A 13,619-nucleotide genomic window follows, 5' to 3' on the forward strand; every position below is an offset into this window, starting at 1 on the left:
AAGGAGTAATGCTCAATTGTTATTCTTGATCATTTTTCACTTTTTAGAGATCGATCTAGGAAAACTTGTCTCCTTGTGATAAACATTTCAACAAACCTTTAGGCATTTCTAAATACTACTGAGTTCCCAAATGTTTAGGAAGACTATAATACACTTATTAATTAGGTAAGTAGAGGAGCAAAATGTCATTGTACGAAGAAACAAGTTCGAACTCAAAGTATAGATCTATAACTACGATTTCATCCTAAATTTGAAAACATGTCTTCTAATACAACACAAATTCAATACATACACCAATATATTTTACTAATAAAGAGACATTCTTTCCAAATGTAGACAATTTCTAAGATCTTCTTTATTTGAAATTCATTCTTAATCATAAAACCAATTACCTTATTTTCTTACTCACTTTTCTAAAATAACAAATACACTCTATTAAAATTCTATTAACAAACAATCATTAGATTTCTTGATCAAGTTACAAAGTTTAAGATCCAAGATGAGAAGGAAAAAGAGAAGGACGTTTAGTAGACACGACTCTTTGGTCTTTGTGTCTTTGCATACTCTTCTTTGCTAGCTACCTCTGGGTTTGTTTAACCTCCTGAACGTTATTAAAAACATTCATTCGTTCATTCAACCTAATCTAATTTGTACTTAACTATATAAATTAGAATTTTTTTTATTTGAATTTAAAAAAAAATAATTTAACTATTTCATAAGATTTTAACCCACATACTACTTTGATCTCATTAACACTAAATCTTTCTTCCTTATTTCATTCATATTAAGCTGGATAAAACACAGCACTGTGAAGTAATTCGGGGCTAGACAAGAAGGAAGAAGAGGCTAGATAAGGTAAATAAAGCATGCAAACATTATTACGGAAACCAGCGGCGATTTGGCGACTCCGCTAATGAATTTGAGTGCATTGCAGGCCAGGCCAGGGCTAAGGGCCAAAGCAGCGCCACTCATCAAATTCTTCCAATCCTATTCCCCTTCATTCTCGTTTCAACTGGCCTGCCAGCCGTGTTCAAGGCTCAGGATGGAGACGCCTCCCTCGCATAAGTCCAGCGCACCAAGTTCGAAGATCAGGGCGTTCTGCTCGAATAAGGGAAAAAATGGGGGTTTTGAAGAGAGCAAGAAAAATAAGGAGACCGAATTGTATTTATTCAACACAGCGAGCAGGCAAAAGGAGTTATTTAAGCCCAGGGAGCCTGGGAAAGTCGGCATGTACGTTTGTGGAGTCACCGCCTACGATTTTAGTCATATTGGCCACGCTCGCGTTTATGTCACCTTCGACATTCTCTATAGGTAACCATTTTTTCGGCTTACTTCTTACATTAATGTTGAAATCTGTCGGGGACGCTTCTCACTTGTCGTTTGGTTTAGTTAAAGTTTTCCAGTTGCTTTCTTGAGCTCTAGAAGCGTCACATGCCACATAAATTTGAGTTTGTTTTTGCATGTCAAATTACCAGTGTATAACTTAACAAATTAATTATAGGCGACAAATAAATGCCATTTATCAGAAATGTCTTCTCTTCAATTTTTTGAGAAGTCACCTATTAGATGAATAGAATTGAATAGACTATATATAATTTTTACATTCATTAGGTCAAATATAGTTTATGAGACAACAGAACTCTATCTTACTAGCATTCAGATTTGTTAAATGACTACCTCTTAATGATGAGTTTCCCTGTTTATCAACTTTATTTTCTTTTAACAAATTTTGTAATGAAATAACTGGCAAAATCATCGCAAAATTAAATGTTTTAGTTCTATTCATCAAATTTATTCTTGAAACAGTAGATAACTGATGTATTTGCAATGATAAGTGTCAGTGAAGGTCATCTTAGGTCCAGAGTGATTATATGGAAGACTTATGATTTCGGGAGACAACTTGCAAAGGAAGCAGTGCTGGTAATGGAACTTAATCACTGACGATTATATCTTGGGAATGTTGCGTTTAAGTTGATTCGAAGAGGTGAAATATTGGCAAGCAACCTTTTATAACTGTCAAATCTAAAATTTATTGACAAAGTCGTATCGACTGCACAAATTTGCCCTCTTAGACAAGCCGATATTGACACTATACTGATAACACATGTGAGACTGATGCCAATTTGAAATCAGGAGTCAGAAAAAATCATATTTCCACGGAGTTTCTTGATAAGGGGACGGGTTTTGGGGACAGGGGACCAAGGGCCTATTTTGGGGATGGCAAGGGCATGGCGGGGGGTGGCGCAAATACATATAGTACTTGAAAAATTAGTTTTAAAAAGATACATAAGGAACAAGTATAAGAATTGTAAATGAAACTTTGGCATACTATGTAAAGTTTAAACTAACAAACATTAAAAACATGACAATGATTGCATTGAAATTTGAACATTAACAATGATGGACAGAGTTTTCAAACTTTGGGAGTAAACCAAGAAAAGTATTACAATTGCAAATGAAAATTTGACATAGTAAGTGAAGGTTAAACTAATAAACATAAAAAACATGACAATGATTGGATTAACAATAACAATGGTGGGTCAAGGTGTAGTGCCCCTTGTGGGGATTTGACAGAGTCCCCAATGGGGTCAAGGAGCAGCATCTGGCCCCAGCGGGGTCAAGGGGTAGCACTCCTCTGGGGTCCGAGGGCAGTGCCCCTGGTGTGCCCCATGTCGCGATATAGGTCAGGGTCGAGGGGTGGAGTTCTCGCCAGAAAGCGCAAATAAGGCCTCCAAAACTTCACAAACCTTCATTATGAATGTCTTTTTCACAAATTTATCACCTTCTTGGTTTTCAGTTGGAGTTTCTAACTGGAGGCCATGACAGACTCCTAGACATCCCTACGACGGAGGATCCTACATAGGATTTGCATGCTGCTGCTTGTAGGATTGGTGTTAGGGCTGCTTGTCTTTCTAAAAATCCAATGGATAAACATTGATGCACTTGATGAAGAGCAATATGAAGATTATTAATTGTGATTTTGTAGTGATTTGACATTTGATATTAAATTAATAAATTATCAACTATCTTTTTCTCTATCAGCTGTGTTTTCTACTCTGTATATTTTTTTTGTAAATTATGGGTATTTTAATATATTTTTAATATTATATATATTACATGGCCAAACCCTGCTGTACTGAAACTGGGAAAAAAAGAAATTGCCGTATCGATAGATACCAAACTTGAACCAGCAAATTATTTGATCCTTATGCGAAGTTCAAAACTAATCTTTTTTAAAGCTTTACTTTTCCTTTTAATTGTTGAACTGAACTTAGTTAATCTTTGATGCTAAGTTCAAAACTTATCCCTTCTAAAGCTTTGCTTTTTCCTATTTAATAGTCAAACTGTATTTATTATTGTGAATATTAGTAAATGCTTATGACTAACCTTTCTGATGTTACCATTTGATGATAGCAATTTCTATGGCTCAGTAAATACCAAACTATATGTTGATATTATACTTAATGCTAATTTCAACAGCTTGACCTCCAATTATTACAGAAATTGAGCACATAAAAATTACAACAATATATATTTTGATAAAGTAAGAAGCACAAGTTTTCTTATATAGGATTACAAGTATGGGTGACAAGTTATAACCGATTGTTGCCAGATGAAAGCGTGAATACAGTCAATTTGACTACTTTAACTAAATGGCTTGTTGGAAGCAACCCTAACTTGAACTTTTGTTTTACATCTGCAAAGTATTTTCTGACCTGGTTTTAAACATCTGGCAGATATCTTAAGCATTTGGGATATGAGGTGAAGTATGTTCGGAATTTTACAGATATTGATGACAAGGTGAGTCTCTCTTTATGGTTATCAACCAGGTTTCATAAAAACTTTTAATTATTTATTGGGTTGTCTTGAATGAATATAATTTTTACATTGGCTATATGGTTTAAATTTGGACTGAGCGATCAAGTTATTTGTTTTCTAGCTTTATCAAAATTCATAAGATGGTTCTTTTCTTTGTTCAGTCTCTGTGAAAGAAGTTTATGCCATATCTATGCAATTACATATCAAATGAAGACATATCTGAAGTCTGCTCAGTAACCACTTGAGTGGACAACATTTATTCTCATTGAGACCAAAAGGAGAAACAATTAAAGAATCCAAATAATAATGTACTCAATAGTCAGTGGTTAGGTTTTGTATTTAATTGTATGGATGAAGTCGAGGAATGCTTATAGATAAAATACATAGAAATACCATAGGGAATGAATGGAATGCCCGAAGAGAGAATGCATGAAGTCTACAGAGGCAGTAAAGATACTTTGAGTTCAAATATGAAATATTCTACAGAAAAAGATGTTATTTAAAAGAGAGAACATCCACCAGGCATAGCAGAGGGACAGAAATTATTAAGGGAAAGTATCCTTTGTACTTCCCACTTTAGGCACATTAAATATCTGTTTTGGCTAATGCACTAGGCACTTAAAGCATGACAACCGTTATGCCTCGAGTTGATGGAAATTATGGCTTCATGCCAGCGTTTTGCTTTTATCCTCTGTGTCCTCTGCATGAACTCAATTTTTTTGTGCACTGATATCAAGTGCTTGCAAATTTTTACTTCGTTTCTTAGCTAGATCATCATAGCCAAGATTTCATCTTGCATTAAGTTCTGCAGTTTTTTTTACTTGCTGTTCCAAAGTAGTCATCTTCATTTCCAATGCCTGTTTTTCTTGTTGCAAAATAGCATCTTGATAATAGTTATTTAGATATAATAGTGGGGGATTTATAGGCCTCCCCATTCTTGATATAAACAGACAATTATAGAAATAGCTTGAACTTGTTGAACATGTTTATATAATACTGCTACCAAAATTATGCACGGTGATAGCAGCAGCCAGAAAATATAAACTGCTAACTCAATCCAAAATATTGCAGACAGAGAAGGGCCACAGGTAAAACACAGCTTAAGCGAAGCTGTTCCAGCGATATGAAATCCATGTCAAAAACCAAAGACCTAGCTAGGTACAGAACCAACTTACAAACAAGAAACCAATTAGACTTTGGAACACTGCTCAGCTCTCCCAAGCAACCAGCCTCTACGGGCACTTCAAACCTGATAAGTCAAACTCAATAATGTATGTTTAATCTTTAAACGTGATAATGCATATGTGACTTAATAAAGATATTAAAGGATTAATTTAAGTTATAGACTCATCAAATGTGTAAGGCCAATTGACCATTCACACATTTGATCTTATTGAGTCGGCCTGTAGGATTTCTACCGACGCTATATCATCAACACACCCTCTTAGCTAGGGAGGAATCCTTCTTAATCTCTACAAGTCACATCACCTCATCGTGATGATTAACATAATGACTACACTCATGTGAATGAAAGAAGCTTATCACCTAATCGTGATGTTTGACCACAATGGCTACTCTCAGAGGGTGAATACACACAAATGCTAAGTCATGGAGTCTCTCACATGACATCCACCATACCTACTCACAGAGGGTGGATCCACCATACCCTACTCGCAGATGGTGGAACAAGGGCTGGAACTTCTCTCACAGAGAAGAATGCACAACAAGGGCTGATACCTCAAACTTCTCTCACAGAGAAGAATGCACAACAAAGGCTGAAACCTCAAACTTCTCTCACAGAGAAGAATGCACAACAAGGGCTGATACCTCAAACTTCTCTCAAAGAGAAGAATGTATAACAAGGGCTGAAACTTCAAACTTCTCTCACAGAGAAGAATGCATAATAAGGGCAGATACCTCAAATTTCTCTCACAGAGAAGAATGCATAACAAGGGCTGATACCTCAAACTTCTCTCACAGAGAAGAATGCATAACAAGGGCTGAAACCTTAAACTTCTCTCACAGAGAAGAATGCATCTCCACCATGCCTACTTGTAGATGGTTGATCAACCATACCTACTCGCAGAGGGTGGATCGAGGGCTTTCCCCTCAAACTTCTCCCAAAGAAGAATGCATTAACAAGGGATTGCACCTCGAACTTCTCCTCACAGAGAAGAACTCATTAACAAGGGATTTCACCTCGAACTTCTCTCTCTCAGAGAAGAACTCATTAACAAGGGATTGCACCTCAAACTTCTCTCTCACAGAGAAGAACTCATTAACAAGGGATTGCACCTCAAACTTCTCTCTCTTAGAGAATAACTCATTAACAAGGGCTTTCACCTCAAATTTCTCCCTCACAGAGAAAAATGCATTAACCAAATCTTCATGATGACGTGGCTCCCTTTGAAGCTGAAATGTCAGGCTCCCTCTGAAGCTGAAATGTTAGGCTCCCTTTATAGCTGAAAAACAAGCTCTCTTTGAAGCAAATATCAACCTTCTGACCTCTTCGTCCAAGGTTACTTCTAACGATATGTCAGACTCCCTCTGAATGTTGATTCTTCCTCTGCGAAGAAATGCAAGCAATCTTCCTTCCTTGAATAGAGATTCGTCAGTGCCAGAACCTTGGGTAGAGTGACTGCCAATGAAAAGCATAATTCTGGCAGCAGTGCCAGGCACACAAGCCCCAACCAGCCCCGCGACCACGCTGAGAGCAGTGCTAGTGCAACGTGCAGCTCTTGCATCCGTCTGCGCCGCCCATAGATCCTTCTGCAACTCTTCCAAAACCAAATTCAAAGTGAATTCACACTGGGAAGCTGGCAACAAGAATTGGGCGATGCTTTGAGCAGAGAGGCCATCCTTGACGTTGACTACATCGTCAACAAATTTGCAGATAGCGTCAAGCGTTCTATCAATCTGTTGCCGCAAATTAGGATTGCGAGCAATACTAGACTCAGACATACTGATCCAATAATGCTCGACCATGCGGCCCTCGTTCGGATTGGCAATCGAACCAGCCTCAAGCTCTTCCAAGGCCTTAAAAGCGCTTTGAAACTTGGGTTCCATCGCCTCCACGAATTCATCTGTAAACCCCATTCGACTGACAACGATATACAATTCGAGCTCCTTGTACTGATAAAGCCAATCCAAGTATCGATTCCACAGGGCTGCGGGCTCCGTCTCTAGCCCTTTCTTCTTCTACAAAGAATTTGTATCGAGCACAAAAACCTCTCCAGCCATAATAGCCTGAGTTCGAGTCACAAGCCGACATCTTTCAACGCTGACAATGCCGAGCTTTGAAATCTTAGGCGAAATCCTGTGACTGGGCAGCAGGCAACTTTTTGCACAAGTTGTTGTCTGCGTTTTCCCACGGAATTTCAGGAGCAAAGGATTTTGGGCCATCATACTTGTTCTCGAGGCCTAGGGAGACTCGATCCCCTGATTGCCACCTAATTTGTTTAGAGGCTTGACTGACGCCACTGTGAAGGGCGAAGGTTAGCGAGTGTAATCGCTGCATTATCCTCTCTAGTCACTAATAGATCTGGAAGAGATCTTAAATCTGCAATTGTTTGTGATTGAATTTCCCTTGAGAGCACAGGATCTACCTTCAAGCGGTTAGGCTCTATAGAAGGAACCCGCTCTGATACCATGTTGATTTTAAGGTAGTGCTCGTTAACCACAGGCAAACATCAAATCTGTTGCCTTCCCAACCATAGATGATAAGCTCTTATCGTCACCCCTGAGCACGCTACATAAATTTCTCACCATCAATTGATCTGCTTGTACATGAATTCGATCTGCCTGATTATGATTGAACTTGTTGTCTTATCTTTGTTCCAAAGAGGGAAGACCATGTCCATATATATCCGTCGAAAGGAGATATCCAAGAGTCGGCTCTCATCAAGGAGGCACGACCTTCATGAAGCATCGCATGCCTTCAAATGAGGGGTGGCAGACTTTAACCAAAAGTCGGCCCCTTTGAAACAAATCCGACAAGTCAAACTCGACAATGTGTGTTTAATCATTAAACTTGATAATGCATATGTGACTTAATAAAGATATTAAAGGATTAATATAAGTTATAGATTCATCAAATGTGTAAGGCCAATAGGCCATTCACACATTTGATCTTACTGAGTCGGCCTGTAGGATTTCTACTGACGCTATATCATCAACACACCCTTGTAATGTGTCTTGAATATTAGTATGTGTTTCTTGTATCGAAGATGAGTACAAATATGTCTCTCTTTGAGGGAAAAGCACCGATTGCATCTCCAAACATCTTGGTTTAAAAGAACCCTAATTCAAAAGTGTCTCCCAAAAAACCCTAAACTTAAAAAATGAAAAATAGAATCTTTTAAATTCATCACAAAACACAAAATATGTAAACAAGCAATAGAAATTTGGATGGATATCGCGACATGATTTTTTTGAGTATGCTTCTTGTGTTTAGATTATTACTCCCATTCCTATTCTTTTTGAGCCTCTTGTAAGCTCGGGAGTGGCTTCTATCTTCTTGTGAATAGGCTACTTCTCCCATGAACACTTTGTTTGGTATTTGAGATTTAAATTCTTAATATAAAAAAATTTAGTCTTTAAAACTATGTAGATCCTTATGGGAAATTTTTAAAATTATCTGTTGCCTGCCATTTACATTTTTTTAATTAAAACCTTTTAAGTCTAAAAACTACATAGAAATAGGAATAGAACATTAGTCCTGATCATAGTTCGCAAACTTGGAATCAAATTACTCAGCAAAAACTTCACAAAATGGCAAAAATTGACCACTTAAAAACATAGTTTTGAAAAAAATATAAATCTTATGTAAATTATCTAAAAAATGTATCAAAGGGTTTTAGTGGGGATTTGGGGGCGGCTATTACAAAACCACATAGATCTTTATGGTGTACACCGTTTTCAAAAAAAAAAAGGGCCCAAAAAAATTGCTTATAAAACCAAAAAACCAAAGTTTTTGGAGTGTTTAACCCATTTTTTTTCTGTGACTTTGATGTGTTCGTGGCATAGTGAGTCAAGTTGTCAAACTTAGTAAGTTTTTGGCGAGTATTCACCACAAACTCAGCATTGAATTCTGGTAAATCAAACATGCGATTACAACATGGGACACATGGCATTACAACAAATATTGTTTCACATACCTAAACCTCATCTCTCATTGGTGAGAAATTCAAGATGGACATGTGTCTAAATTATTGTAATTTTCTCATTGGCTAGAAGGAGTTTGTTGTAATTTATCTTGTAATTTGGCCATTGATTGGTGAATCAATTTGAGCCATTGAATTGTATTGAGAGCACTATAAAAGGCTCAAATCTCTCATTGTAAAGGTTAATAGTTAATTGTGGAACAATAGTGGAGTAATAAATAATAATTCAAGAATAGACAACAATTAAGAATTAGAGATTAAAGTAGAAGGTAGAAGAGGAGGAGAAGGCAAAGATTGTTGCCAAGATCTTGTTGCAAGAGACATGTTGTTTTCATTGAAGTTATGGTGAATTCTCTATGTTAATTCAACATGTTTTCATGGTCTCTACTTCTCATTTACTTTAAAGTTGTTTAGATGAATGAAAGATATCATTGTTGATGAATGGTGTACCTAATGTTCATACTACTAGTATTTGTTGATTGCAAATTGCTGTGCGTAGTCGATTGAACTTGTGTGAAAGCTTAATTTCTATTACTTCATGCTCATTTTTCTTGTGGTTGATGTGCATTGGTGGTATGAAAATCATTTGTTTATCCTTAGGAGATTGCACCAGTTTTGTGTAGTTGTTCCTTGATGGCAAAACAAAGCTTGGTTTGGTCATACCTAATCAACAATTAGTTCCTACATTCTTAGGATTAGATTAGCTTTATTAACCCTTAATTCCTTTTGCTATTTGTTTTCTAAGTTAAGTAAGTTTTCACGTTCCAGCAACATTCAAACATTCAAGTATCAACATAAGTCCCCTTGGCTAGCAAAATCACATCAACCATTTGTTAATTCTTGTAACGTCGGTCGTACCATTTCCGATACATGATTAATTATATGTTAACATAGTAGTATATACGTTAACAATAAACTATAAATAAATATCAAATTGTGGTGATTGCCACCGGTCACACCCTGTCATTGTTATTGGGCTGGGAATATTATTTATGCCATCGGTTACACCCCTTAATTTTAACGGGCTGGGTTAAACAAATCGCGATATGTTTGTTAATGTGCTGAGTGGTACGTAGGGAGAGATGTGTCTTCCCACGTGGGAAGACATATCTCTTCCCTACGTACTCTCTCATTCACTTAGATATATAACATGCATACGATGGGGAGGAGGACAATACCGAAAATTAATAAGTGTTGTGCTTCCTTCATTCACACAACTGCAGTTCAAATTTAAATTCCAAACTATATCTTTATCTTTTCTATCTTCTTGATCACAAAATTTATATAAATTTAACGTGGTATCAGAGCGAAGTTAAGGAAGATCAAATTAAATTCTGTAACGATATTATAGACTTTCACCCGACCCTTAGTAGATCACATTCCTATAATCCTAATGGCAACCGGAGTTAGGTTTGAAGATCGATTAGATGGAGCATCAAATTTTGTATCTTGGAAATTCAGGATCATTCTTGTTTTGAAAGAATAAAATTGACTCCCATGTCAAAAGTAAAATTCTTGAACCCTCTGATGGTACAGAGAAAATTCAATGGAGCAAGGACAGTGAGAAGACTCTTAAGATAATTGTGGATTCAGTGAGAGACCACATTGTGCCAGTTATCTCTAAAAATGAGACGGCTTTTTAAATGTTCAAAGCCCTAGCTGACATTTATGAAATCAACAACACTAGCAGGGCTCTCACCTTAAAGAATCAACTACACCATATAAAGATGAATAAAGGAGAGACAGTTACATCCTATTTCTTGAGGATCACTGAGCTTAGGGATCAACTATCCACTATTGGACATCTAGTAGACAACAAAGAACTTGCTATGATGGCCCTAAATGGACTTCCTTCCTCATGGGAATTGTTCATTCAAGGAATCAGTGCTCGTTCTAAATTTCCTAAGTTTGATAGATTGAAAACCGATTGCATTCAAGAGGAATCTTGGCTTGTCACAAGAGGAATAAAACAAAACAATGGTAATGAAGATATTCAAGTTCTAAACTCTAATTCCCACAAGAAAGGAAAGAAGAAGAACTTTAAGAGAAAGAGGGACAATGACTCAAATGGAAAGAGGTCTTCAAAGAAGAAGAGAGACATTTCTGAAGTACAATGTTTCAGATGTGACCAATATGGGCACTATGCAATGAAGTGTCCAGACAGGATCAAGCAATAGGCTTCAATGGTAGAAATTAAGAAAGGGAGTGATTCCGAGAAACTAGTCTTCTACTCAGCCCTCTCTAGTCAAGTCACCTTCAATTCCAACACATGGGTGATTGACAGCAGAGCATCTCGACACATCATTGGATTTTGTGAGCACCTATATACACTTGTGGAAAATTCAAATGAAGAAGTGATAATTGGTGATGACTCAAATTATCTAGTTATGGGAATAGGAACCTGCAATATCAACCTAAAGTCAGGCATATCCCTACAGTTGACTGGAGTTCTATTTGTACCTGGTATAAAGAGAAACCTTGTCTCAGTTTCTGCACTTGAAGATAAGGGTTACAAATTAACCTATATGGAAGGAAAGGTACTTGCTTGGCCAAAGAACTCCACCATCAAGAAAGCCCACACCATTGGAGTAAAAGACAAGGGAGCCTCTATAGACTTTGCACCACTCCACCTCAAGCCTTGATTCATGAGACTCCAGATTTAAATGAACTTTGGCACAGAAGATTAGGGCACCTTCATTTCCATGCCCTACCTAAGATAGAGAAGATGGTGATCGGCTTACCCAAGCTAAGTCAAAATTCTGAAGGAGCTTGCAAGGGGTGTGCCTTGGTAAAGAATACTAAAGGGTCTTTCAATTCTAGCAACAATAAATCCAAAAATGTATTAGAATTAGTTCATTCTTATTTATGTGGACCCATGTCTGTACCCTCCTTAGGGGGATTTTTATATTATGTAATATTTGTAGACGATTATTCTAGGAAGACTTGGATATATTTTCTAAGGTACAAAGAGTCTGAAAAAATCCTTTCTAAATTTAAGGAATTAATAGCTCTTGCAGAAAACATGACAGGTAAGAAAATCATAACCTTAAGAACAGACAATGGGGGGGGGGGGAATACACTTCTGATATGTTTAAAGATTATTGTATAAATGTTGGGATTAAGAGGGAGTTAACTGTACCTTATAACCCACAACAAAATGGGGTAGCTGAAAGAAAGAATAGGACTTTAGTAGAAGCTGCTGGGCTATATTGTTTGACCAAAATATAGAAACCTCATTTTGGGCTGAAGCATCTAGGACAGCTGTGTACATTCAAAATAGATGTCCTCATTCTCTTCTTGATAATAAAACCCCTGAAGAAGCCTTTACTGGTAACAAACCTGACATAAGTCATCTTCGGATCTTTGGGTGTCCAGTCTACATTCATGTCCCCAAAGAAAAGAGATCAAAGTTAGAACCTTCTGGAAAGAAAGGGGTATTTGTTGGGTACAGTGAAACCTCTAAGGCTTACAAAGTATACATACGTGGTCAAAGGCGAATTGAACTAAGCAGAGATGTCATCTTTGAAGAAGACATAGCATTCAGGAGGTCCAAAAGCTCTAATGAATTAGAATACCAAGATCCTCCTACAAGCATGGATGAGGATTCCATCCCTGAGATTCAGAGGGAGACCCCTGAAAACGCTGAGCATGAAGTTCAAGACTTACCTTTAGAAGAACAATATCCCGAAACTAGGAAGAGACCACTTTGGGCTAAAAAGATGCTTCAAGAAGCTGAAAATTATGCTGCTCCAAAGGGGACCTTCAGAGAAAGTAAGAGACCTAACCTATTTTCCAATTATACTGCCTTGATGAGTGAGATCATTGATGCAAAACCTTCTTGTGTTGGAGATGCTCTCAAGCATCAAGTCTGGAAAGATGCCATGTCAGAAGAGTATCAATCAATTTTGAAAAATGATGTCTGGGATATTGTGCCTAGGCCTAAAGGAAAATCTGTGGTATCTTCTAAATGGCTCTTCAAAATCAAACATGCTGCAGATGGCAGCATTGAGAAACACAAAGAAAGGTTTGTTGCTAGAGGTTTCTCACAGAAAGAAGGTATTGACTATGAAGAGACATTTGCTCCTGTTGCTAGATACACTTCTGTCTGAGCAGTTTTGGCTATTGCAACATCTAAAGGATGGAAAGTCCATCAAATGGATGTTAAGACTGCTTTTCTGAATGGTAAGATTGAAGAAGTTTATTTGGAGCAACCTGAAGGTTTTGTGATTCATAAGGCTAAATCACATGTCTGCAGATTAAAGAAAACTCTATATGGACTGAAACAGGCCCCCAGAGCATGGTATGAAAGAATTGATCACTATCTCTTGGAATTAGGGTTTTCCAAGAATGAAGCAGATCCAAATCTCTACTACAAGGTAATTAATGGTGAATTATTAATTCTTATTCTTTATGTTGATGATCTACTAATCATAGGAGAGGATAATTGTATTTCTCGATGTAAGAAAGAATTAGCCTCTGAGTTTGATATGAAAGATTTAGGAATTCCTCACTACTTCCTTGGATTGGAAGTTTGGCAACAGGCAGATGGTATAATCCTTAATCAAGGAAAATACACCATTGATATACTCGAGATTTGGAATGATGGATTGTAGATCCATGACCACACCTATGGAGACA

The 13,619-nt window shown here is 37.2% G+C and overlaps 1 protein-coding gene across 6 annotated transcripts in view; it reads left to right on the forward strand.

The window, feature by feature from the left end:
• Positions 1 to 750: 750 nt before the first annotated feature.
• LOC131047888 (cysteine--tRNA ligase, chloroplastic/mitochondrial) overlaps positions 751 to 13,619 on the forward strand; it is a 50,447-nt gene continuing 37,578 nt past the window's right edge. For 3 of the 6 annotated variants that reach the window (XM_057981696.2, XM_057981698.2, XM_057981697.2), the window contains exons 1-2: positions 862 to 1,311; positions 3,738 to 3,801. In XM_057981696.2, the coding sequence (XP_057837679.2) occupies positions 914 to 1,311; positions 3,738 to 3,801 (462 nt within the window). In that variant the 5' untranslated portion in view covers positions 862 to 913. Of the gene's footprint in view, positions 1,312 to 3,737; positions 3,802 to 13,619 lie in introns of those variants that run through there. The other 3 variants (XM_057981700.2, XM_057981699.2, XM_057981701.2) reach the window with 3 other exon arrangements.

Source organism: Cryptomeria japonica, chromosome 3 (assembly GCF_030272615.1).
Source record: "Cryptomeria japonica chromosome 3, Sugi_1.0, whole genome shotgun sequence".
Lineage (NCBI taxonomy): Eukaryota > Viridiplantae > Streptophyta > Pinopsida > Cupressales > Cupressaceae > Cryptomeria > Cryptomeria japonica.